Here is a 27,139-nt window from a genome sequence, read left to right as displayed (position 1 = left end):
TCTGTTTTAGCCGTTAAAAGATCTCATTAGTTGGCTTTGAATTTATTTGTGGGGGTCGACAGAGTCTGTCATATCCTCCATGTGTTTGCCCAATTAATACCCCCAGCACGCGTGACGCTCCGCCGTAAGACACGGCCTCCTATCTCAGGAGAACACGGAGGATCTCCTTGTTTCCTCACCGCCCTCTCCAGGGTGTCTTGAGAATGTAATATTTCCGTGAGTCATCCCGGACCTGCTTCCGCCATCATGACTTAGACAAGAGGAGGAAGAGGAGGAGGGGAGGAGGAGGAGGAGGAGGAGGAGGAGGAGGAGGAGGGGAGCTAGCATGGCTTCATCTCCCTGTGCGTCACGGTGCACCTCAGACATCCCTGTCCTTTATCTGCTCGCAGCAGCCTGTAATTAGGATTCCTCTCCCAGCAGGTCCAGACTGAGGGGAAAGCAGATGTGGCAACGCTGAGGCGGCGCCGACGGATGTTCCAGCTGTTGCTCCACATTAGGCGCAGCCCTCACCTTGTCGGCGTGAGCTGGTTTCCATGGCACCGAGCCACACAAACACTGTGCTGTCACTGGAACCGGAACTCGTCACACACGTGTCAAACATGTGGGGACAGAAGGTGAGGAGCTCTCGGCGCCTTCATCGCTACGAAGCACTTCATGACGAGCAAGACCGTCTGTGACACTTTGGAAAGCTTTTATTATGTATTGTGTTAGTGGAGTGTGCCGATAATAATAACTTCCACCAAGGAGGTTACGTGATCAAGTGTTTATCTGTTGGTCTTTCATGAGGAACTACTTTGTGCAATCTGGACCCATAAATCCTCTGAAGGATTTGTTGCTCTCTAGCAAGACAGCCACAGCACAAGTTCCCCTTACTTTCATCCTTGTTTTATGTGTTATGCTAGCAAGTTGCATAAATACAATGCTGCCCTGCTATACAATTCATCTGATTTATATCTTTAGGATTTTAATAAGAGGTTATTATATGTATGTAAATATTTGGATCGATAAATGTACAGTGGATGATGTGATGTTGTATAAGCTATGAATCCCACATTTCTACATTAATTTTTCTTCAATTTAAGTAAGTAAGTAAATTATATTTGAAGAAATTAACAAAACAGTCCTTTTACAGTAAATAATATGAATATAAACTGAAAATGTGAACCTATTAGCGTAACTTGTACATACATGATTCAATGACCTTTATCAGTTTGGTTTTTCAATTAAGATGTTATCAGTTAATTAGGGGTTTTCCCATCTCCACACCATGGCCTTGCTTCATGGTTATAGAATTGTGGTGTTTATGAGTAACTTGCTATATTGTATTCTAAATATTAAAACAGTTTTTTAAAGGGACTTAAATAAGGTGCAAAATTCGATCAATTGTGCCAGTCTTACAAAAACAAGAGATACAGCTGACAAAACAAAAAGGAAAGAGTCTCAGTAGTTTCATGATTATTGAAATATATTAATATTAATCCTACATTTAAAAGCTTCAACCATCTCCCTCAAACTCCCATGAGTGGTTAAGAGAGCAACAGTTAGTTGTTCACATGACGTCAGATAAGCATTTCATTTAAAACATTGATAAATTGGGCATTATATAAGCAATAATAACGTTTTATTCATATATATAATGTGGGTTTTACCTTGAGCAGGACAGGGGATGACAACTTTGGTGTTTGCAATTCTCTCCAAGATGGTTTCTCCTGTTTCAGTGAAGGATGGAGCCTCTGTGGAGATAAGACATGTTTTTTTTCACATTTTGTTTTATTTACCAATATCTGCTTAATGTTCTTAGTCAATTAAATTCTCACCAAGGATTTCCAGCGTGATCTCGAGTGTCTCTTGACCGGCGCTGTTTGTGGCGACACACTGGTAGGTGCCTCGGTCAGCATGGCTGACCTTTTGGATATTGAGGGGTGACGTGTTCTTGACCCCCACAGGAAGTCCGTTGTGAAACCAGTTGACCTCCGGGCTTGGCTCTCCCTGGACCACACAAGGCAGCGTCACCGTTTGGCCGAGGAGGGCTTTGAGCAGTGGAGCCGCTGGTTGGATTCTTGGCTTTGCTGAGGAACAAAAAAAACATCCGATCATTTACAATCAGGAGGTTTCATCATCACGTTGCAGAAGCCTCACGCTGTTACCTTGTATGTGTAGATTGTAGTTGAGTGACGCGTTCCCTGCTGGGTTCTCTGCCGTGCAGGTGTACAGTTTGCTATCAATCAGTCGGGCGTCGGTGATCTTCAGAGAGCCTGATGGCAAAATAGTGAACCTGGGGAGTCGTGACGGAGAAAAAGCAGAGAAATGGAGAGAATGGTTTATGAGTCACTGGAGATATTGGGCTTAAGTGTTCCAGGAAGTACGCTGTTTTGGTTCGGAAGTATATATAACCAATGACATCCTTTGTGTCGTCCAATCATCCAGTCTTTGATTCATTTAAATAAATGTTTACAATATTGTAATTAATATATACTTTTTTCTCAAGAAACAAGAATAAAACCTGATTTTTATGTCATTTTAAAATGAGTTGCACTTTTAGAAGAAATATTTTAGGAATTATAAATAATACATTTTTAGCATCACAATATGATGCATATCATTATATTTTGTTATCAATAAGTGGTTTATAGAATCAGAATCAGAAACTGTTTATGTTTATTCAGTCATTGCACATAGTACAACAAAATTAAAGTGCATCATCCTGACGGTGCAAATTACGATTTTCAAGTAAAAATATAAAATTAGGGTTAAAAAAATGTATTAAAAAGGTAAGAAAAAACACAAAATATACAACTAACAAATAAAGATAATGTGTGCCGATAAATGCGGAGTAAGTATAAAACATTCACAATAATTCAAAATTACAGGGAGCGCAGACCTCCCCCAAGCATCTTTTTTATACTCATAATTTTAAAGTCAATTGTTTTACATTTAAAGCTTATTTTTGATAGGCTATTGGCCTCCAATGGGATTGTTAGTTGCAGAATGCCAGGGCAATATTTAAGTTACCAAATTAGTAGCCTTGAAGAATCTTCTTTAGAAACCCTACTGCAGTTTGGCGTGAAAACAACCCGTAAAAACCTTCATAAGTTGAAAGATTAAGTCTTTGTTCTATGATCGACGCATCCTCAAAAATGTCATTAAAGACCGATCATTAATTTTGGAGTTGTTTTGCGGATGGAACGATAACAGACACACAAAAACATCATCCTTGGCAGAGAAAATCACTCGCTGGATTGCATTCAAGATCTACCCATGTGTCTTCCAAAGAGAACTATTCTGTTTCATTGAACAAAAATGTTTTGTCGTAATGGATCTGGGAAGGATTAAAGCTCTCCAACTTCTGCTTAAGTTGAGTAACCTCCTCGGAGAGTTGTTGCTTCAGCAATTATCATTGTCCGGGTTAATTATTCTGTGCGAAAGGGCAGATGAGGTCTGACACGGTGATGTCACCCTGGCAAAGGCCGTGGCCCGGATACCCTGCGTCAATGACTACTGTGTGTTTATCACCAAGGAGTCGGTAACTATTGATTTGACATCTGTCCCGAGCACGTCGTAGATCTTCTTCAAACGACGCATCTTGCCTCTTGTTTGTCTGCACGGAGGAAATAACCTCCAGCTATTCATGTGTTAATCATCAATTTGAGTCGATGAAAACTCACCCCAGTTATTTGAGTGAGATAACCCAGTCTGTTTAGGAAATGAATCCAAACATGTTCGTGTGAGTGCAAATGATCTGGAAGCACAAAGGATTCTCTATTTCAGCTGCACATATGGAGTAACGCGGAGCTCCCACCTCCTCAAACAGCCTGAGGTGAAGCATTCAACATCGGAACAGACGATGTCTCTGCCGAGGTCGGCCCCTCGTAGCGGCTCTTCATTGTATCGCTAAACTGATCCAACAACCTGTTTCCTCTCAACATCGCATCGGTGATGTGTATGTTGAGTTCCAGGCATGAGGGTTGAAAGAACCCACTGTGGAAGTGGAGCTGGAGATCCCGCTCGCACAGCTTGTCGCTGCATATGTAAAAACTTACGTGGGGGTTGTTCACAGGGATGTGCTATACTCATCAGACACCACCAGTAAAGTGTTGTTTTACTGCCGGGGCTCCTCGGGGAACGGGGCAGACGGAGTTTGTATCTCTTCCTCTGTCAGTTACATTCACCTCCTCCTCCTCCTCGCCCCAGACAACCTGAGTCACCGTTCCAGTTTTGATCCCCGCTGTCATTCCCCCTCTACCAGAAACCAGAAGTGCGGTGTCTGACTGGAGTTTCTCTGTTGTCTTTCTTCATCGTCTGCACCCAAAAGTGACCACACAGATGGCACATGGTGAGACCAGATGTTCCTACCAAAAAAATCAGCTTTCCACTGCTGACTATCTGTTTGAACAAGTTCCAAACATTAGCTGTAGCAAAAAAAAAAAGTGTCAGCCAGCCATGAGGGTGAGTCATAGTCTAAGACAAAAAAAAAAGGCGACCAGTACGTGGCCAGTGGTGACACATTTGGCATGTTTTTGAAGCAGCACCAAAGCAAAATTTGAAATGATTTACGGACTCCATTTGACTCGGAAATTCAATTTCTTAGGCCACGTCTGACTTCGCAGCCAAGACAGAAGCTAGAAGGTTTATGCCAATAGTCTGCTTGGAACCAGTTTCAGGCTGACGATAAAACTTGCATTATTTCTATATATATCGTTTCATTAAATCTCATTAATGCTTCAAGTTGATTCACAGATTCGTGTCTTTCCAGAGAGGGTCTAAACCAGGGTTGTCAAAATGGATATTTACCAAACTGTCTTCCATTATTACATTCCTTGTTTATTTTAGTGTCTCTTAAATTGATCTTGGACCTCTATTGTACTCATCAGCATGTGTCTGTTTGTACAAAACTCTGTTTTTATTGAAATATTTACATTAAAAATGTGAAATGAAAACGCATCCCCATAACCAAAGCCGCTCTGCTGGTAAAGGTTTGTCACCTTATTAATCAATCAAGGAAGTCTCCACCTCCAAGGGACTCGTTGTATAAACAAAGGGGGCAGGATTACAGCTGGCTGGAGCAGGAGTGAAGACCATCATTATGTCATAATGGACAAGGGGATGATGAGAGACTTACTGCATCATGGAGAGGAAGACTTCAACATTTGAAACATGTGAGTGAGTCAGGAAAGTTGGGTTTTTACATGAGTTACCCTTTCATCTACTTCGATTTTAGCAGATCATCCAACAGTAGATGTAAAATGACTTTGGTTGATCATAGTGGGCCCCAGGGTCTCGAGTTTAACTCTTAAAACTTGCTGCTCAGTCAGTTTCTACAAAAGATGATTGTAACAGATCAAATTATTATGTTTTGTTGTTGTTCCGAAATTACCAGCAATCTCTCTCTAAAAAAAAGCGTCACTCTTGTTTTACACTAGGGATGATAATGTTTTTTTCCTTTTAGTCATTGTGTTTTTCAAGTTAAGTGCATAATACTAAATCCTCTTACTGTTCAAATTAAAAATAATAAAAAAAAACATTCTTAATGCTAGAAAAAGTATGTAAATATTTAGATGAAATAAATGGTAAATCATAAACTTGGCAGGGATATTTTAGTGCTTTTCTAGTCAACTTATTTAAATTCTGCTTTTTCTTTTTCCTATTATACAGTTTTAAAGAATATAAAACCAAACACTATAATTTATAAATCGAAAAATCAACAAAAATATGTCATTAAAGTCATTAAATGGTAAGTGGTAAGATATCAAATCATATCTGGCATTTTAAGATGGTCTTTCATTCTCTTCTACATAATGGTTCTGGAGATCTTTTAAAAATTAATTACATATGAATCACTTCTTAGCATTTAAAGGGTTTGTTTATAATTGTGCAGCAGCTTTTGCTCAGAGCGCTTGTTTCAGGGAAGTAACCGGACGAGATAATAACTAGCTCTGAAGTCAAATGGGACTCGTCGGCTTCTCCAACTCACCCAGACGTGACGGGGGGGATGGGATATCCGTTCCTGCTCCATGTTACGAGAGGGGAGGGACTCCCCCGAACCTCACATGGTAGAACAACCTCTGTGCCAATCTCCGCTTCCATTTTCACCGTGTTGTCATGGCCGCTCACGCCCACAATTCTGGGCATAGCTGGAGATGCAAGCACACGACACGTTTTCATAAACAGCCTCCCTTGATCTCAGATTATTTACATGGTGTGTAGACTTCAAAGAGGATGTGTTTGGGTGCGTGTGGTTAACCACGTGTGCGTCTTACTGTTGACACTGAGCTGGATCTCCCGGCTGGCGTAGCCCACGGAGCTGTTGGCCGTGCAGACGTAGATGCCGGCGTCTTCGGGCGAGGGGGAGGGGATGTGAAGGTGTCCATCGGTGTCGGACTGGAAAAAGGCATCGTTCTTGGGTAGAGGCCGCCTTCCCTGTGGAACCGCCGGGCAGGAAATCAAAAATGTAGATAAAAGCTTCCCACACAAAAGAGGATCTGAAGCAGGTTTACAAAACCCCACCCTTTGATGTTTAATATAATTACAGACCTTCGCTCTCTCTATATCCCCAACTTCAATCTCCAATTCACTTGCTTTGAACGTTCAATTGCTTTTACAGATTTGTTCTAATCTGACATGACAAATAAATTTACATGACCCTGGAGCACGGCTGTTAAACAGAACAGGAAAAAGCAGAGGAAATCTAGGATGTGAAAAAAAATAAAAAAGAAGGTAGGAAACCTGCTGATCGAAGTCAGGAGTGCTGACAATGTACTCAAATGTTTATTCAGGCCGGAGTGGGGTTTTGTCCAGAAATTCCTCGCCGGCAAAGTTAATCACCATTCACTCGTTCAGACTTGGTAATTAGTTATAACGTCCTATATGGGGAACATTTTGCATGTTTTTGAGACTGACAGCTTCACGAGCGTATGTGGAGCTCTCACAGCACCGTGACCACTGGATCCACATGTAATTCTGAAGAATTTTTCTAACTCCTTGTACGGTCATAAACCCTTTTTATTGAGGATTTTATATAAAAATGTTTTACACGGTGTTCCTGATAACAATCTTAAGCATCTTTTAAAAGTGAGTTTACTCTATTTTGTGTGTCTTTCTTCTTTGACAATGAACAACTGAATGATTAAAGCTGCCTTCATATGAAACGGTGCATCAGGGCACCGCTCTCGCTCCGTTATGTTTCACTGCCTACACTTCTGATTTCTGGCAAAATCTCAGATGGCTCCGAATGTGGGCTGCATCTGACAGAGGAGTTGAGGAGAGCATCACCAGCTGGCGTAAGACCATTGAGCTTGTGGTGGAGTTGGTAGTTCTCCAACCCACATCACTATCAGGCAGAAGATCCTTTTAAGAGCCGGGTGTTCTCCCCAACCGTCAACTGAACTGCTTGTATCACATTGATGCTATTTGCGAGAAGTCTCTTCCAAGATTGATTCTCTAAAGCAGGAATCTTGCACTCAATGTTGAATGACATTATTAATGACAACAATTGATTATCTGTATTCTTTTAACAATCTGACTTCAATGTTAATGTTACATTTCACTTAACATGGACATTAAATGTAGGTACACAGCATATCATGTCAGATGCTGCAAATGGCCCTCAGGCCCTTAATGGACCTCTGCTCTTAAGTCCTTTTATTGTAACTCCAGGAGCGGTTCTAACTCACCTTGGCGCTTTACAAAAAACCTTTACTTACTTAGAAAACTGAGAGCATCACGACCTGCTCAGGTCATTAATAAGACTGGAAGATTTACGATGGTCTTTCGTGCCAGTGACCATGGGACTGTATAACATACGTCCTTTACAGCAAGAGCGTTAAGTTCAATGCTCTCGAAAAATGCCGCTTTGTCTGTGAAAGCTGCCTGGATACTTTTTGTAACATCATTTGTATCGTTGCCTTTGTGTGCTGAGGGTTGTTGGATCCTTCAATGAAACTTAAATAACATATTTATTAATATGATTCCTTTTGTAGAAAAAATAATAATGTGGAAATAACATTATAATTCCTTATATCAATATATGTTTAGACAGATATACTTTCACCTGGAATGAACCATCCATAACAATTACATGTTGAGGCTTTAACAAATACACTTTTTCTTCTAGATAGTTAAATCACTTAAACTCTCGCAGGAGCCATGGCCTGAAGCAAGAAAGTTCACACAGATTGATAGATTTATTTGCTCTTTGTGGGATTTAGAAAGGTTCCCTTAAGCATAAGTTTACCAACCCGTAACACATAATGGATACTAAAACTATTACAATTATTGTTATGGCTGCTTCTAGAGGCTCAGTTTAAGTAAAAAACGCAACATTTTGACATAACAATCAACCTTCAAGAAAAACTGGAATTAAAATGTATCAACAATAAGCTCAATGGGGAATACTATATCAATATTATTGAGCAGTTTTTCTAATCATAAATTCTATCATCATGTTGACTAAACTAATATATAATATAAAGTCTATCCCTTAACCAGCTGAACACATATAATCCCCATATAACATAATTAAATTGAGTATTCACCGGCCACCAACGCTGCTTGTTAATAGACATGCTTTGGGGCCATTGTAACTTGTTCCTTGCAAATAGTGGGGGAGTAAAGACATCCTAGCAGTAAAACTGTAAGTGTGAAATTGACAGAATGGCTCATCAAACACAATGTTGTTTGCTTTGGTCATTACGCTCTTCCTCCCTGTGAAAACATTCCAAACTTGCTAAATGGTTCTCAACGACTCACTGACTGTTACTCCTCTTTTATGCCTTTTTCTCTACAGGTATGTAGGAAACAAAGACTGGGACAGAATCTTTATATAATTGGTTTGATGGATTAAAACTTTCTAAAAGACAGGATTTTATTTTTTTCAATAGCACCATTAGCCTGTGAATCATGGCATGTTAAGATGCTTGTTTTGGTTTAGTTTACTAATAAAATAAAATAAGCAGGTAAACCAGTAAAAATGAGTAAAACATGAACTCCATGGGGACTTTCTTGTTGTGGGGAATCCCAAAACTCCTGCTTATTTAGCATTATCATGAGGTGTTGTTTTTGCCAGTTGTGCTATTTTATTTGTTCTCTTCTTATCTTAAAGCATGTGTGACAATAATACCGACATTAAACCACTCAGTGGTATGAAAATAATTTGGGGATTAAAACATGGTCAAGTATAAAAATGGCTTGAATCAGGAAAATAATTAGAAGCATTTTTCAGCTATCTTAAAAGGAATTTTGGAAAAAAAAAAGAGCCAGAACTTTTCACTTTGTATCGTAATCATGCTCCATGATTCCATTTTCAAATTGATGTCATCATGAGTAGTTGTATTTTTCCATTATATGAAACATCAGAAGGAATATTAAAGAAAGCACTGGGATGTTGGCTATGATTTGAGGAGCTCCATGATGAGTGGATATTCCTTGGGGTCATGACTTTAGATATAACTCGCAGGAGAATAGTACAAAAAGATGATTCGGCCTGGGAGGACGGGTTGTGGATTGATGTAGCTGGTAATCAGACTCGCTGATTATAGGATATATTGAAGGAATACATTTTTTTTTTATCACAAATGTTATTAATAAAGTAGATTAAATAGTCTATTAGTCATGGTAGAAGCATTATTATTTAAAAAAACAACAACAACAACTGTGCGTAGAAATACTGAGCAAGAGGAAGAACCAGCATAAAACAGTCCTTCTCCAAAATGAGATAGAGCCTTATTTGAATGTCTTATAGACCCCCGACTGCTTGAGAAAATTGCTTTGAAATTATCATTTAGACTACCGACTTGATAGAAGGTTTTAAAGAGCATGGACACTCAATGGAGTTAAGGCAAAGGGAGAAAAAGGAGGCAGAAGACCTCTTTTGGAAATTCAAATGTGTCCAATTTTGATGGAATTTAAACCACATACTATGTAAGGCAGATTTGCAGATTTGCTAAGTTCGATAATGGAAGGGGTCGAAAGGGTGACAGAAGACCCCATGAAAATCCAAATGGGACCAATTTCGATTGAATTTAATACCACATTTAATACATATTCAATGAAAGAGCATGCATTTTAGATCCTTATGGCAATTGTAAGTCCCATAATTTACTTTCTTATTTATTTGTTAAATGTATTTTAATATCCTCGTTTGTCATTTATATTGTACTCATTTCTGTTAAAGTATGATTTCCCCTTCTCTTTAGACCCTTAACAAATACAAAAGAGCAAATCTACGTCGGTTTCCTCTTCTAATTTTGTTACAACCAATTCCAAAGGCAGCCATGAAAATTCAATGTATACATACCAAAATGTACAGGCGAATAAAGCTACTCTTTAATCTTGAAATGATATAAAGCATACCTATTTAAGTAATTTGAAATATGATCAGACTTACTTTGGTCCAGACAATAGTCGGCTTAGGAACTCCCTTCGCTTCACAGGTCAGCGTGATGGGCACTCCTTCATTGGCAATGTATCTGTAGGGCCCAGAATTGATCTCCGGGGGCACTGTGAAGATAAGTAGGTCAGATGCGCAGCTGTCTGAGTGTCCATGCAAAACAAAAAGCTCACCCTGTCCTTTCTCTCCCGCCTAACTGTATCGGCGCTCAAGGCATTTGTTCATTACCCAACATGATGAACTATAATCTGGTCCGTCTGTCATTACGCGCCCATGAACAAAACCACCCCATTCATCAAAGTCGGCAGTGAATGCAAGCCTCTCACTACGATGACAGCAGGTGGTCAAGTCACTGACATATTGCCGCGCTGAGTCAGCACATTGTTGCCTTAGCTGTGTAAAACCTGCCCGGGGTCGGACGACGAAGACGGGGAGTTCACTCGTTCTCTTACCGTTGACCTCCAGGCTCACTGTGGTGTTCGTGGAACCAGCTACATTCACCGCTGTGCAGACGTACGTCCCAGCATCCTCTGGTAGAGCTCTTTCAATGTACAAACTGCCATCACTCCTCTCGAAAGTACGCGTGTTGAAAATAATCTTGACAGAAAAAACAGTAGTAATATTTTTATGTTATTCTTTTCTATATACGATGGATATCAGGAATATTGGTCTCACGGGTTTGCCATTGTGTGACCAGTGTCTTTCTGGGAGGGGAATTCCATCCAGCAGCATACACGGGATACTCAGGGATTGACCGACACCAGCAGTGATTATTGGGGCACCATGAGCCAGAAGAGGGGGCTCTGCATAACACATCAATCAAATCAAGACACATGCTAGCATGACAATGGATGGAAATAAACACGATGTGTAAGATGCCTACCCAGTCCGGTGACACCGACTCGCGCTTCTGCTCTGATTATTCCGAACTGGTTCTTTGCCTCACAAACATAGACGCCTTCGTCGTCCAGCCACACACCTGAGATCCAAGTTAAGTTGTGTGTTTAAAAGCAAGCAAGAAAAAAAAAAGTTGGACAGGTCACTAATATGAGTAAATCATTTTAAAAAGGACATTTTCAGTGTATTACTTTGATTTTAGGTTCCATTTTAGATGTTTCTGAGTATAAACGTTTCATTTTTTATAGAATGCTCCCTTAAGAAAACTTAATATTCAGTTATAAAATTGTGAAAAAAAAAACTTTGAACTCACTCTGTATGAATAGAAATCCATTCTCCAGCTGCCTCTTGCTACTGTGGGTGTCTGCTTTGGTAAAATCTTGTCTGCCATCCTGTCTGTGCCAGGTGACTGTCGGCTGTGGAAACCCACGAGCAGCACAAGGCAAGGTGACATTTTCCCCCACGCTGGCCGTCACGTCAAATGGTTCTTCTGAAAACACCGGGCCGGCTGTGGTTGCAGGAGGATAGACAACGTTTATGGAGTTTATATTCAAGTGGAAAAGGTCTGACATTTTCGTTGGCAGAGCGTCTCACCTCCGACCTGAAGACGAACAGTTCCAGACGTAGTTCCGGCTGAGCTGGTGGCCACACAGCTGTACAGACCGGAATCCACCTCCTGCACTCCTCTAATGTTCAGAGTGCCTTGCCGAACATCCTGCTCCACAAACGGCGCTGAACCGACCTCAAGTTCGTCTGAAGACAAAATGTCAAATTTAAAAACTTAACCTTTCATTCTAATGTTATGCAATTCTACCTTTGAACCAGTGTACAACGGGAGCTGGAGTTCCGGTGGCCTTGCACTCCAGAAGAGCGTCATCCCCGAGGGACACAAGCACAACAGGCTGCAGCACAGTTACACGAGGTCCCTCTATGGACAGAAACCATTTATCAGTCTTTGAATTCTCCTTCAAGAAAGTCAGGAGATACTTGTCATAAAATCTGTCAAATGTTTTGGAAAAATCAACAGAAAGACCTCTTGAACACATAAATGGATCGCCCACGTTTCAAACCAACAGAGCAGGTTTTGTAAGAAGTCTGTCCAAAGAGTATAGAATGACTATTTATATAAATCACAGCCAGAGAAAAAAAATATATGTTATTGGCACAAGCTAAGAAGAAGCTGCTTCACTGCACACAAGACATGGGGTTATTCTCTGACCACTAACTGACAACTTCAGTTGAAACTTAAGAACATTTTCTGTCAGCACAGACACAGAGAGAATGAACCTAAATTGTTTGCTGCCGGTTCTTCATACAAAGTATTATATGGAAGTATTGTTTGGTATTATTTGAAGACTCGCGAAAGCCTCATAAAAGAGCTCAAGATGGTGGGACAAACTTGGACCTGATGTTGTCAGGATTTGAGTATATGCCACACTAATTTAACTTTGAAGATGACAAACGAACTTGCAAAAACAATAAATACTTTCTTTCTTTTGTTTCACGGTTATTCCGTATTTTATTTAAATACCTGTACTTCTACCCGTACTTTTCTGTAGCCGCACAAAAAGCATTGCGTGTAGTGGTGTTAATAGTAGCAATAGTAGAATATTAAAAAAGTAGTGGTAAAATAAGTAGTATTAATATCGGAAGAAATAGTGAAATTAGTAGTAGTGATAGGAAATGATAGTAGTAGTGAAATAAAAAGTAGTTGTGAAAGTAGAAGTAACAGTTGTAGTTCTAGCAGCAGATGAAGAAGTAGTAGTGTTAGTAGTAGCAGTAAAGTAGGAAGTAGAAGTAGTTGTACTGTCAGTTATAGCAGCAGCAGTAGTAGTGGTAGTAAGATTACTTTTGTTAAGAGTATTAAGTAAGAGTAATACATTTGAAAGTAGCTGTGGTAGTAATAGTTATATTTGGTATAATAGTAGTTGAAGTAGTTGTAGTACTAGAAGTGAATAGTGAGTAGTGGTATTAATATTAGAAGTAGTGAAAGAACTAGTAGTAAAATCATTGTTAGTAGTGAAAGTAGTGGTAGTGATAGTAAATACTATCAGTAGTGAAAGTAGTAGTAGAAGTAGCAGTAGTTATAGTAGTATCAGTAGTGAAAATAAATGTTAATAAACAAAAGTTACACTAGCGGTAGTTGAAGAAGAAGAAGAAGTTTTAGTAGTTGCAGTAATATAGGAAATAGTAATTGCTGTGAAAGCAGTAGTAGTACTATCAGTAGTAGTAGTAGATGTAGTATTAGCCATTATATAGGAAGTAGCAGTGGTTGCGAAAGCAGTAGTAGAACTATCACTAGTTGTAGTAGATGTAGAAGTAGCAGTAGCTGTGGGAGTAGTAGTAGTACTATCAGTAGTAGTAGTAGATGTAGAAGTAGCAGTAGTTGTGGGATTTGTGGTCATTCAATAGTAGAAGAAGAAAGAAAGAATGTCCAAGAACACGTTGACTCACCTGCATAAGTGATCACCACTGACTGTAGAGCAGACCCAGCTGTGTTGGTTGCCAAACAAGTGTAGTTTCCAGCATCCTCTGGTTGAGCACCGTGGATGGTGAGAACACCATCTTGACTGATGCTTAATCTACATATATTAATAAACAGAATGGTTGAGAAATGCCCCAAAGACCTCAGCAACTCTGAAATGTCTTTATTCATGTATGAAATCAGTTTTGTGAGGAGAAATGTGTTGTTCGAATGTGTGTTTTGTGATGATGCAGAAATGAAGAGCCACTCCAGCATGTGGTTAAGTGCGACGTAATGACTCTCAGAGTAGTCTGTTCCGGAGGTGTTGAGAGGGCTGAGAGTGCTCTTACCTCGGCCGATTAGTGAGGAACACATTTCCATGGCTCCAGAAGAGCTGAGGAGGGGGGGATCCAGACGCTGAGCAGACGAGGCGGACCGTGTCCCCTCGGGAAAAGGCCCGACTATGGGTTTGTAGTACCACAGAAGGAGCCTCTGGAATTAGAACAAACACATGTAGAAGGCTTACAATGACTCAGTGCTTTGTCACTGCAGCGTGATGTCAATCGAGACAGAAGTAAACAATTTACTAAAAATCACTGGGATGCTGACATCATGGATGATACATTATTAGCAACAATTTCCACCGTGTTCGTGCTATTTTTGAATCTCATCACAAACGCCTTGTGCCAGAATTCTTAACACGCATCAATTGGGAACTGATAGGAAACATCTACTGACGAGGAAGTGGCTAAATCTGACTGTCGGGAGGTTAAACAAATAATGGAAAACAGATGATGGAAGTGAACCGATGAGGCCCGTCATGTTAAGTACTTGAGCAGAGGACTTCTAGAGAAGTTCTACCTGGAACAAAAAGCCAGACGGTGATTCTGGTGTCGCCGTGAGCGTTGGTGGCCGTGCAGTGGTACGCTCCCGCATCCTGGGGATTAACACCGTTAATCTGCAGAGACGAGTCGGACAAAAGCCGGAGATGGCTATTGCCCACGCGGATGGCTTGACCTCCCCGATGCCATGTTAAGTTATGGCGCATGGATCCTTCCACATGGCAAGAGAGCACAGCTACATCACCCACAGGGGAAGTCACATTTACTGCTGGCTTTAGGACTGGTGGAGGCTCTGTTGTTTGAAAGACAATAAAGAACAGTAAATTGAAGTACGGTTAGGGTTAGGATTAGGATTAGGGTAAGGGCTAGGGCTAGGGCTAGGGTTAGGGTTAGGGTTAGGGTTAGGGTTAGGGTTAGGGTTAGGGTTAGGGTTAGGTTTAGGGTTAGGGCTAGGGCTAGGGCTAGGTTTAGGGTTAGGGTTAGGGTTAGGGTAAGGGTTTTTGGTGGTCAAATATTAATAATATATCATTTAAATCAGTTATAACTTGAGTGTGACGCACCTCGAACAGTCAATTGGGTGATGGCTCGACCCTGCCCGGCGTTGCTCTGTGCAATACACTCATAAAGGCCTTCGTCCTCTGCTGACGCATGAGCGATCCCCCATGATGATCTGGCAGAGTTCCTGTTAATGAAATAGTTGGTTTAGCTACACTGCATTAAAAATAGCAACTACTTGGTTACATCATATTCGATTAACGCCTAACTGCATAAGCTCCGGGAATAGTTTTCATCACAAGTAAGCTACACATCATGAGTTTAATTCAAAGCAGAGCCTTAATATTAAAAAGATTAGCCACTTTAAAAGCTCCGGGATGACAGAATCAATCCTGTGATCTTCATATAATTGATTGTTTATTTCCTTCCTGACATGAAACTATAAAAGTGTAATGCTTTACAGACACTTTCCCTGCGGAGAGCGAAGTTCCTAATGAATGACCTAATTAGTGAATAAGCATCTAAAAATAAAAATCCATGGTTTGCACTCACTGAAAGAACTTTTCGTCTCCCAATGTTATCCCACTTCTAGCAAGTCGGACTCTATAGGGAACGTCGCTCTGGACCGCGCAGCTAATGACGGTTGGTTGCATATAGAACCCCCTCACTTCATCAGGCATGCTCACAGCTGGGGGATCTGTACATGAGAGAAAAACAAAGGTTAAAGGTCAAACTGGAGATTTATGGAGTGAGAACGACATGTCAGAGAAACCACAGGGGGCTGCGGAAGAGGAATTTTGACTTGCGTGGAACAATGTTGGTGTACGAGACACTGGACAGTCGCTGGAAGCGGTAACCGTCTTCATCTTTGCCCGTGACCTTGATAAAGAAGCTCTGGGATGGAGTGCGGAACTCCGGGAGGCTCCACAATCCCTGTCGTCCGAGATCAGAGGGCATGGGTACTGGGATCGTCCGGAGAGAGCGTCCGGAACCGGATACTAGCTCCACATGGCTAATTTGTCCAGGGGGCTTCAGGCCGGCGCATTTCAGCAAAACATGCGATGGCTGACCTTCAATTGAAACAAGTTTTATTAGAAGAATCCTTAACACAAACAAGGAATAAGCAAACCTTTAATTGGCCTCTCTCTGGTTTGGTTGAACTCTGAAACCGGAATACTTGAAAAGCCAGCACGGAAATCCAGGTTGCTGACCCCAGTGACTCTCAGAGTGTGGCGCCCACTGCAGCTCGCCTTAATTAGGTATATTATATCAATTAGGGTTCAATAATCACGGTGCCAAATGGCAATACCTTCAGTGTCCAAGTTCCAGGTCTGGGGAATTTCATATTGACAACACGGGCCGAGTTGGGAATGCTTAAAAGCTCCTTAAGGCCGTGCTCTGCTCCCATTATGCGACCTGGCGGGAAGTGTTGTTGTAAATAATGAGTTTTGACACATTGTCGAAGTAAAGAGTTTTCATTAAGTCAAGGATATTGGGTACCAAGGGGATCACTGAGCTCAATCTCTGGAGCTGTTCCACTTAGCGACACCGTGACCTCTCGCAGACTGGGGTCAAAGGGCACTTCCCACTTGTTCTCTTGGGCGCCGTCATGATTGGAGGAGAGCAGGTGGACTTTTAGGGCCTGAACTGTTTCCTCAACCCACTTTAAAACCTAGCAAGAGAAGGGGAAAAACTTTGTCACCGATAGTTTACGATAGAGGTCACATGTTTGTTAGTAGATTAGACGTCAAATAAAAAACTTTTATGGTTTTTAGGATTCTCCTTCAACTCAAGAAGACAGAAAAGATGTGACCTTTCTTTTTTTTGCCTCCCTGCCAAGGCAACATTCTGCTTTTTGTATTTGGAATATCCTTTCATCACATAAGTATTTCTCGGAGGGATTTGGGTAAACAGAAGAAAGGTGAAACAGCTCTACTGTCAAACTGATAACATACAGTTTTCTGCACTCTCAAGCACGTTTTCCCATGAGTGCTCTGCACAGTGGAGGACTGTCAGGATACAAGCTGTGCTTCTCAGCTTTATACAATCTTGAGCCTTCTATCTAAAGAGCAAAGGATACGTAGGATCTAATTTGCTTGCCGAACACCACTTAAGCTTTTTATTACACAATCTCAACCATGCATGTATTCAGGATTAGTCCAGGACGGAAATGGCTTTCTTCTAAGCCTCCGATAGCCAGGCCTGAACAAAATCTTGTTTATATTTAATGTTCTCCTGCCAACCTTTGTTTGAACTACCAAGTCTTACAAATCAGCTGAGATAAAATGAGGCAAATAAAAAGTACTTAGAGATTTGCAATTGTTCATTCGTTGTTACAGTATTTTTTAAATATTATTATTATCACTAATAGCCAAAGGGGATATCCCTTCTCAATTGGATAGTAGCATTTGGTAATGCGCTTGCACAACACACAAGGTAAATGACGCTACAAACACTAACAATTTAATAATTTCATTGAAGGTTATTAAGTCAAAAACTGGGAATGTTCTGTAAGGTTTCTGCTGTTGCATTTTGTATCCATGGATGGCTACTTGTTTATTTTTTTCAAACGAATAAATAGATGATAATAATAATTTCACACAAATATACATAGTCAAAGGGGATACCAATCTGACCAAAGTAAGTAAGGTTCACACAAAATTCAAACTTCAATTATTTTCTACTGACCCTCATGTCGACTAAGGGATTATTTTCAGGGTTATCTGTTCCTTTTTAGATTTATATGCAAACATGTACATACATTTTTTAATTTAGAAAATGATTTAAGTTTGAATTTTGGGTGAGCTATGCCTTTAAAGAATATATGACTCAAATGTTTCATATTATAGTAATGCTGTGACACTGAGGACACAAAAGTAGAATTATTGGCCTAAATCACAATGATACTTGTGTCTTATGTCATATCTAAGAAGAGCAGGAGGGAACCGAACGTGATATGTATGGATGTTAATGTTTTGCTGTTCAAAGACAGATTGAGAAAAGACCAACAAAAAAGATTTCAGATTTAACTATGGTTTATAAAATATGAATAATAGATTAGCAATCTCTGATTTGACTTAAATGTTCATAATTCAACCAAAGCTTATTTTAAGGGGCGCAGATCAGAGCAGACAGCAAAAAATGTTTCAAAAGAATTTTGCAACTACCACAGAGCACCACTGAAGCTTTAATAACCAAATTTTAGGCGTTTTTTAGCTTGTTATTTAAGAAACAGATTGTTGTGATCAAGCCAAAAACAACACATTAAAAGACGGGTAAAAAGAGCTTTTTGACGAAAGCCTTCAATGATTCAGTTATCAGACCTCATCTTTCTGTCTGTCGGTGTACTTGGTGCTGACAGCAGCTGGTTTCTCTTGCCGTTTTACAACTGGAAACAGCTGTAATGTCTGCACTGCTAACCCTCTCTGGCCAACATAAGTGTCTACTGCCTACACAGGAGAGGGGGAAGAGGACACCGGACCTTGGATGAAAGCGAGTCAAGAGACCACTGCTGTCTGAGCAACAGGGCTCTTGTGAAGCCTGCTGAGCTCAACAGCCACTCCCTGTTTCAGATACTGGGAATGTTGAGGACCTAAAGTGAAACATCATCCTGGGTGTTTCAGTTGAATTGAGCTTACAGAACTGCAACAGGAAGACCCCCCTCTGCTATTCTAAGATGTATGTCAAATGGACGAAATTCAAGCTGTTAACTGAGGCTGTGATTTCCATCCTTCAGATGCTGATTACCTACTCCTTATTCTTTAGGAAAAAATGATAATTTACTGCGTAACTAGGTACTTCGGATGGGGTTGAGGTCAACTAGGTATCCGCCCCTTAAGCATAAACACCTCCAACCCACATCTGTAGGATAATGTTGGGCGTTAAAAAGGGTAGTTTCTGTGTCGCAAATTTGGTCGATGGGTGATAGTTTGTTAATTTATTTTATGCAGTAGGGGACAAATGTGGCTGGTGACAGAAAAACAATGTCTGATTGATTATCTTTTCAAATCTGCTTTTGCAGATCTACTCAGAGACATATAGCTGGGTATATCGGAAGATAAGAGACATTGGAGATGTACGGTATATTTGTACTTTTGTTCTTTGAGTATGTCAAAAGAAAATGTTTACCACAGGCACTGCTACTGTGAGGAATGGGTGTGTGAGCTTTGCAGAATCTCTTTGTGTTTTCACCCAAGGAAAATCAAGTCTGCATGAATAATATACTAGAAGCAAAAGTTGTGATGGAACATTTTTGCATATCTTTTGCCAGTTCATTTTAGCTTCTACTCTTTTTGGCCACTAAGGTTGTGTCCAAGAACTAACAAAACTACCCCTTCACCCATAGCCCTTAACCCTCTGTTTGTAAATGCTCGTAGGGCAGAGCGGTGTCCTAATTGCTCCTTCTTAGTCTTCAAACTTGTCTGGTGTCCGACTCAATACCAATATATACCAAATATATATACCAAAAAGACCTATCATTGCCATTCTAGAGATATGATAGAAGCAGTGAAGATGCAGGGTGCACCTGTCATTTTGCTATTAAACAGTATGTAAGAGAACTTTCCGCTACTGTGCATAAAGAAAGGTAATTTGAGCATTGCAGACTCTCTTTTCACCAAATGGAAACAAAAAGTATAGGAGGACAAGATGTGACCCCAGACTCACACTAAAAGTGGTCATGGCCTTGTGTTATTTTAGCCACATGGAAAATAGAGCTATTGCGAATCCCACAGACGACTCAAATGGGAAGTAGAGGCCCTATTTTCTCAGCTAGGGAATTAAAAAATATATATACGTTAAGATGTAAAATAAAGCTTGAAATTCTTAACCCCTTGTGTTATCTAAGGGTCAACGTGATCCGAATGCCCAAAAACAAATGTGTTTGAGGTATCCCTTGTGTTATTCAGGCCTTCGGGTCACCTTGACCCTGAAGTAACACAAGGTTTAACATTACTTCATACCTGGATTTGAAACACCAAATCAGCTATTGAAAAGAAAATCTGTAGGTGCTTCGACTTAATAGGCGGACGTTATGTCAAATAAAGCATTCCATTGGTTAATTTTCTTACTTTTAGATGTCCGATCTCATCAGCTAGACCTTCACAAAAATAGCTTCTGAGACCGTGTTGTGTCAATAACTTTGTAAATGTACTTACATTAATGCGATAAGTCAAAGGATAAAAATGCCATATTTTTCAAGCGTAATTTGATTTAGTGAACCGATGACATGTCTATCCGCTTCAATCTCCGAACAGAAAACCGCATATTAGACATTTTGTTTTCTCTCCAGCACTTTCCAAGGACATTAGTTGCAAAATTCTCTACAGCAGATTGTTTCTTCACATCAAAGTCTGAAACACATCATAATCAAAATATTTCTTTCTGTTTCACAATTATGTTTGCAAATCCCATCCATCATTACAACCGCTCACATTTGAGACGCATAAATAATAGTGAATGTTTCACTGCAGTGTGAGGACAAGGAGCCAACTAGACCAGGCAGCTGTGTTGGAAGGAGGGAAACCATGACAGATCATATCCTGGGATTAGAGAGTGAAATCAGTGGTCTGTTTTCTGTCCACTCTCCCTGGAGACAACAAAATAAGACTGTTTATTTGATTTGGCAGGACTTTATTAAACTGCTATTTAGGGGGTATATTTAAGCAAGATAGCAAGGACTTTGAAAAGTTTTTAAAGGATTAAATGATTTGTATTAATCATTATAAAAGCAATGCCACCCAAAAGCTGTATCAACCTCTTAAGACAATGAATTCTTGACTGCTGAAAACCACCCAGGGTTAACGTGTCAATCTTTAGGCTAAATTTAGGCTCATAATTAGAGTTAAAAAACACTCCATAAATACATCAGGATTATTGAGTGATAATGAAGCAAGTTACTAGGCAAACAGTCTTTAAATATTTTGCTACACATGGTTGACAGGAAACAGACCTAACACCAACAAACTTGGGTTCATAGGTTCAGTGGGCCACCAGTACACAGAGCTCTGGACTCAGCACTGCCCAGGAATCTCCTGTGCTGACATACAGGATACCAGTGTCTCTCCCAGAGGAAACGATGTCTTCTTGTACGTCCGCCTGACGAGAACCCTGCTGTCTTCTGCGTCTTGGCCAGAGCTAGTGTTTACATGTCTGTATGAAACTATCTCTTGACTGTATGTTATCAGGAGATCAGTATTAGCTCCATGGAACAAAGGACTAATACATTTACTCACCTTCAACTGAGAAAGATCTCTAAATTTAGAAAAATGGTGTCACAACACAATGTGGAGTTTATAATCTGTGTATTTGTGTCTTCTTGTTTAGACTATTGTAACAGTTTATTTTCGTGTCTAAACAAGAAGGAGCTGTCTCTTCTGCAGTTAATATAAAACTCTGCTGTTGGAATTCTGACCTGCTCTAGTAGAAGAACTCACATTTCCCCGATCCTTAAAACTCTACATTGGCCGCCAGTTTCTTTCAGGATCCATTTTAAAATTCTGGTTCTTACTTTCAGAGCTATCCATGGCTCCAACTTACATCAGCTTCTCTGAAGCTTTGGAACAATCTTCCTCCTACTGACTCCTTCAAGAAACACCTTAAGACCTTTTTATTTGAGCAGGCATTTTCTTTATTTTCTTAGGGGTGTTGTGTTTGTCTCTATGTTATCTTGGCCTTTTAAAGCATTTATTTTAACCGTGTATTGTTTTTGATTTTCAAAGCACTTGTGACCCTGGTCTAAAAAGGCGCTTTGCAAATAATTACATACTTACTTACTTACCTGCCTCACAGTCTGAAACTACAACCATGTCTATCACTCACCTCATTAACTTGCTGCTTATCCAAGTGAAAGATTTGTCCTGATGAAGTGGCTGCAATCTCCTCGTACGCTCTGTAGCCAGGCTGAGTGCGGTCCCCACAGTCCCCCGTCAACACAAAGACCACCTGAGGAATGAGCAGTGCAGAAGCGTTAAAAGGAATCCTTTTGTCTACACTATTTGCTTTAAGGTGGTTATGGTCATCGTCACAAACGACTAAACCTTTTCCTAAACACAGGTGAGACTGAATGTTAATCCTTCCCGGAAAGACATTGATCACTTAGGTCATTTTTAACATATCCCTTTAATTAACGTTTCTGCCTGCCATCGAAATCTTCCAACAAGTGATTTCTCTTATTTGAAGACTGTGTCGGGAAATGTCAACATTGAGATTCAGCAGGCGGTTACAACAGCACGACTTTTCATTTTGATCTTTACCTGTGACTGTCGGAGCTGCACCAGCTGGAGAACGTCTCTCTTCAGGCGGTAGTCTTTGGCTCTGGCATCAGTGAAGACGTAGATGAATGATCCAGGCAGAGAAACTTCCAAGGCTTTCTTTATGGCGCCTATACTCATCTCCGGGCAGTCACCGCCACCCTGCGAGACACAGTTGCATATTTCTATCAGGGAAACAGTTTGAAATAACATTTGAGTCACTGATATTTCTCTGAAAAAAAGTAGAGCCATCAGGGGTGTCAGGATTTATTTAGACTTGAGGAGAGTGTCAGAGAACAGAGTGGGCTTGACTTGATGGGAACAGTATGGGATTCCCAAGAAGGGGTTGAGTCAACTAATAATATTCCAATGTATCCATGACGTCTTATCAAAGCAGCAACAAGGATTCTATGGTGTTTAAATATGACATTGTTTTTCTTTGAATCAGAAGTGAAAGTGATGTAAAGATATTTATGATTTGTGTTTCCTGACATCCTACAAATAACTATATTTAGACTCCTAGGGGCGGATCACTGGAGATCATCCCAGGGGGGTCGCTAATGGCTCACTGACCATGAGTTTGAGATTCCTTTTTAGAGCCAGAGTTCACGGTCACGGGTGACCCTTGAAAAATGTCTTTGAACTTCAACAAACACCAAAGCAAAATAGGTATTTGTCTATATGTTCCTGACACTGACTCCTTAAAGAAGCATCTTAAAATATTTTTATTTGAGCAGGCTTTTTCTGGGACTCCTGTGTTTGTCTTATATTGTCTTGGCCATTAAGAGTTTTTAAATCTGTATGTATTTTTTTCTTCTCCTGTGTATTGCTTCCGATTGTTCAAGTGCTTTACTCAAAGGTATTAAAATATGTCAATAATAAAGGAGTAATGAAGAAGTTTAGGGTGTTTTGGTTCACATGTGTTTCAATTCAAACCTGGACGAAAAGATCTTGAAGATCCTGCTGAAACTTTAACGGGTCAGTTGTGATGGAGACAGGACCAATTTCTGCAAAGAGAGAAGTGGAGATGAATAGAAGCTCAATGAAATGAATGAATAGTGAGACATTACATAAAGTAGAAATTGTTCCTGGGAAGGATTCATCTTTAAAACATGTTTAGGGTTTATATTAGTTTTAAAGAGTGTATACTTAATTGAAACCATCAATGAGTAAATGAAATATGGTATAATCAAATGCTTATTATGACTTAGATATCACATTTATTTGTCACCTGTTAAATAGCTTAAATGACAGATCTTAAAACATAAATATCTTGAAAAATAATGCAGTGGTACAGTGCAAAGGCAAGTCTTAATGATAAGGGTCTCACATTCCAACATTGTGACAGTGAAGACCAAAACAAAAAAAATGAGATTACATTGTTGAAGTGTCAACGCAGACGTCTCAATTAAATGACGAGACCCCACCAGGCGGGAGGGTGGGGGGGAGCGGAGACATCTCTCACATGTCAAACACTTGATTTAAACATCTTTTCTCGAGAAATAAAACAGGGAATTGAAACATCTGGTGAGCTGACATTTCATTGACTGGTTCCTTTCAATCTTTCCAGTCTTTCATGTCCTCATCTCCTCATGGTTTCCTGTAAAGCCCTGACAGGACCGTCACGCCTCTTACACAGCTTCTCTGCAATCCTGAAAGTTTACAAGGTCCCCAGGGGCAGGGCGCATTAAACACAGACAGAATGTGTGGTGCGAGCTCAGACCACCACCTTCACCAACCCCCATGGCTGGCCCAAAAAAAAAAACCGGGGGGCTGTGAGGGTGTTCCGGGGGTTAGAATTGGGGAGAGGGGAGGGGCGGACAGGGTGATTGGGGTAATTACACACAAGCAGACAGCATATGCTTCTCATCAGTGCCCAACACCCTCCCCCATTAGAGCACTTTTATTTTCAAGCTTAACCTTTCATAAGGTTTGACAGAAGAGCTACCTGTCCCTGTGGAGACCTTAATGGTTCTCTTGACCCTCTTTTCTTTCCTCCTCTCAAGACTCCTTTAAGAGCGAGTCTCACCGTGAAAATCTTCATGAATACAAATCTTTTTTTTTTATTAAATGTTAACTTTCAATGATTGGGATGAATCCTGGGCTTCCTTCAATGGTAACGTGTTGCATTTGAATTGACAGGAAACATTTGTTTCATTGTTTTGCAAGATATAAAACAATTCACCTGCTGACTGAATATCGCTGATAATACCCCGAAACAAAACTTGGGTTTTGTAATACTTACAAGTACAATCTCCATCAGGCTTCTTGTGATGCTGACGATGTGCTACTTTAACATAAAAAATAGTTGACCACTAAAGACAACCAACTTCATAGTAGGTTTCTAACCCATGATCTATACCAGTGTTTTTCAACCTTTTTCATGAGGCACACAACCACCCAAAATGTTAAAAAATGGTACTATGTTGATCTCTTTTTTACGACTGCACATCAACCAATCGATCCAATAGCCATTTGATTGACATACAGAGCAGCCAATCTTAGCTCTCTTCTCTTTTATTTGCAGATCAATTTTGACAAATTAGGTGAATTTGATATTTTTCCACGGCACACCTGACGATCTCTCAAGGCACACCACGGCACAGTGGTTGAAAACACTGATCTATACATCACATAATGCAAAATAGTTCAAATAAGACCCACTAATAGTAAATTATGTGCTGTATATTGGCTTTGAGAAAATTAAACATCTTGACTTTACTGACCAACATTGACATTTTTAGCTTGTCATTGTGTTCTTCAGATAAGAAATTTAGACAGTTTATTCAGTTTAACAAACAGGTTAACCTGTAACCTGTTGTTGGGTCTTCTCAATAACTTTGGGAAAGAAAAGAAATCTGCAACAATTATGTTGCCCTCATATATTTAACCATCATATTTTGATTCCCCTTTTTATCAACGACAGGTTGAACCTAGTAATGTCCTGGAACTCACTTGCACAATGTACTGCACAAGAACAGCAAGAGCGGCTCATCAAGAAATTGTGGTGAAACTTCAGATAAATCAATCGATCCAGATGGTAAATCGGTATGCTTCCAAAATTTTATTAATTTTCCTTTATTTCCCATGATTATCATTTTGTTCATTATCGTATAATTATCTATGGATAATTTCAAACAACCAGCTGTTATTGAAACAATATTTTGTTTTTGGCTATTTAAGAAGAAAATGGTGACTTTATTTTTCTTTTATTCACTTTTTAAAACTTCATCTTTTTATGTTAGATTAAAAGTTATCTCTGAAAGGCCAACCTTTCTGGTCATTGTATTTTCTCTGATGGGAAGTACCTGGGTCATGAAACGGCACCAGAACAAAATTCTTGATGGGTCTGGTTCTCCTGCTGAGGGTCTTCTCCAGGATCCGAGAGGCTCCCTCGATCACCTGCTTCAGATCGTCGTACATGGAACCGGTGACATCGAACACGAAGGCGAGCGTGGAGGCGCTGTCAGCCGCCTCATCCTCCTCCGGAACCGGGGGAGCAGCCAGCAGCGTGTGCGCGCTGACCCACAGCGCCAGTACCGTCCACTTCAACAGGAAAGATCTCATGCTTCTGACATGGATCTTCACTGCATCTGTTCAAAAAGTTGAATCAATACAAGAGTTTCAAACTCTTAATCCGGTTCGGGCGTAAAGTAAATCCAGAGTGAGAAGGAACATCCGTGCGTAAAAGTTTCGAGAGACTTGTGAGACCCTGGAGAGACGCTAGTCTGGGGCTTCAGACGGGGGCGGAGATGGTATTAAAAGGTCCCCAACCTGATTTGAATGTGTGTGTGTGTGCGTTTGTCTCCGTGAGTGTGTGTGTAACTCGACCCCGCTGTGACTCCCAGACATTAACCCTATTCAACATTCCCTCCCAATTCGATTTGCGCTCCTTTGAGGGTCCATTCAAACAGCAATTGCCCCCATATTAGCGACACAGTCGGGGGGTTTGGACTTGACCCCAACATTGTCTTTGGCCTGATTTGTATAAATAGACAGTTTATGTTCCGCCGGCAACAATCTAAATTTAAACAGCCAGAGATGTATAAATAAGAGGAGCAGCCACACACTCGGATGTTGTAACTGATCAGGACGTTCACGTTGAATTTATTTTCATTTGCTGGGGTATTTTAAGGAAGACAAAGCTGAAAATGGAAATGACCTTCTATTCCAGAACTAATAAATATTATATCGCGACTGGTGTCTTTTTTTGGTCCAGTTCATTTCTGCCAGCTCTTAAAAACAACAACAACAAAAAAAACATGTTTAAACGTCAAACATGTTCATGAAAGCATCAACATGTTTTAAGTTAAACAGTGACGACTACATAATGAATTATTTTCATATTCACATTTTAGCCAATTATAGATACAGACAACATTATTTATATCATTAAAATACTGTTAAAAGGATATATTATTAAAAAATATATCCAAATGTATACCAATCTTACAGTTTATTTATGTCATCGTTTCTTTAAGGGATAACTATTGTGGCCCTTTCCTGAAACCCATTTTCAAACACTGAAACCAAATTAGAATTCACTGAAACAAAACAAAAAACTCATAGACCCTTGTGTTATCTCAGGGTCAAAGTGACCCAAAGTCCAGAAAACAAATGTTTTTGTGGTATCCCTTGTGTTGTCTCTGGGTCAAGGTGAGCAAACTCCACCACTGCATATGTATTTATGGAAGTCAGGGAGGTCGTTCACCTTGACCCAGAGACAAATCAAGGGATACCATAAGAACATTTCTTTTCAGGCCTCCGGGTCACCTTGACCCTGAGGTAACACAAGGCTTAAACAAAT

The 27,139-nt window shown here is 40.2% G+C and overlaps 1 protein-coding gene across 1 annotated transcript in view; it reads right to left on the bottom strand.

Annotated features, from left to right (window-relative positions):
- The window catches only part of hmcn2 (hemicentin 2), a 55,015-nt gene extending 28,716 nt beyond the window's left edge, over nucleotides 1-26,299 (bottom strand). The window contains exons 1-25 of the mRNA XM_087795990.1: nucleotides 25,641-26,299; nucleotides 23,269-23,339; nucleotides 22,336-22,494; nucleotides 21,902-22,024; nucleotides 16,583-16,754; nucleotides 16,392-16,498; nucleotides 16,212-16,332; nucleotides 15,889-16,152; nucleotides 15,635-15,779; nucleotides 15,148-15,269; nucleotides 14,607-14,879; nucleotides 14,096-14,237; nucleotides 13,736-13,863; nucleotides 12,096-12,209; nucleotides 11,876-12,034; nucleotides 11,595-11,789; nucleotides 11,268-11,363; nucleotides 11,060-11,187; nucleotides 10,837-10,981; nucleotides 10,382-10,494; nucleotides 6,258-6,417; nucleotides 5,972-6,131; nucleotides 2,148-2,275; nucleotides 1,818-2,069; nucleotides 1,650-1,733 (exon numbers count right to left, since the gene is read on the bottom strand). Of these exons, the coding sequence (XP_087652116.1) occupies nucleotides 1,650-1,733; nucleotides 1,818-2,069; nucleotides 2,148-2,275; nucleotides 5,972-6,131; nucleotides 6,258-6,417; nucleotides 10,382-10,494; nucleotides 10,837-10,981; nucleotides 11,060-11,187; nucleotides 11,268-11,363; nucleotides 11,595-11,789; nucleotides 11,876-12,034; nucleotides 12,096-12,209; nucleotides 13,736-13,863; nucleotides 14,096-14,237; nucleotides 14,607-14,879; nucleotides 15,148-15,269; nucleotides 15,635-15,779; nucleotides 15,889-16,152; nucleotides 16,212-16,332; nucleotides 16,392-16,498; nucleotides 16,583-16,754; nucleotides 21,902-22,024; nucleotides 22,336-22,494; nucleotides 23,269-23,339; nucleotides 25,641-25,899 (3,820 nt within the window). The 5' untranslated portion in view covers nucleotides 25,900-26,299. The remainder of the gene's footprint in view (nucleotides 1-1,649; nucleotides 1,734-1,817; nucleotides 2,070-2,147; nucleotides 2,276-5,971; nucleotides 6,132-6,257; nucleotides 6,418-10,381; nucleotides 10,495-10,836; nucleotides 10,982-11,059; nucleotides 11,188-11,267; nucleotides 11,364-11,594; nucleotides 11,790-11,875; nucleotides 12,035-12,095; nucleotides 12,210-13,735; nucleotides 13,864-14,095; nucleotides 14,238-14,606; nucleotides 14,880-15,147; nucleotides 15,270-15,634; nucleotides 15,780-15,888; nucleotides 16,153-16,211; nucleotides 16,333-16,391; nucleotides 16,499-16,582; nucleotides 16,755-21,901; nucleotides 22,025-22,335; nucleotides 22,495-23,268; nucleotides 23,340-25,640) is intronic.
- Between the last annotated feature and the right edge of the window lie 840 nt (nucleotides 26,300-27,139).

The sequence above is a fragment of the Callionymus lyra genome, chromosome 1, assembly GCF_982586985.1.
Source record: "Callionymus lyra chromosome 1, fCalLyr1.hap1.1, whole genome shotgun sequence".
In the NCBI taxonomy this organism is placed as follows: Eukaryota; Metazoa; Chordata; class Actinopteri; order Syngnathiformes; family Callionymidae; genus Callionymus; species Callionymus lyra.
This window is presented reverse-complemented; position numbering and strand designations above follow the sequence as displayed.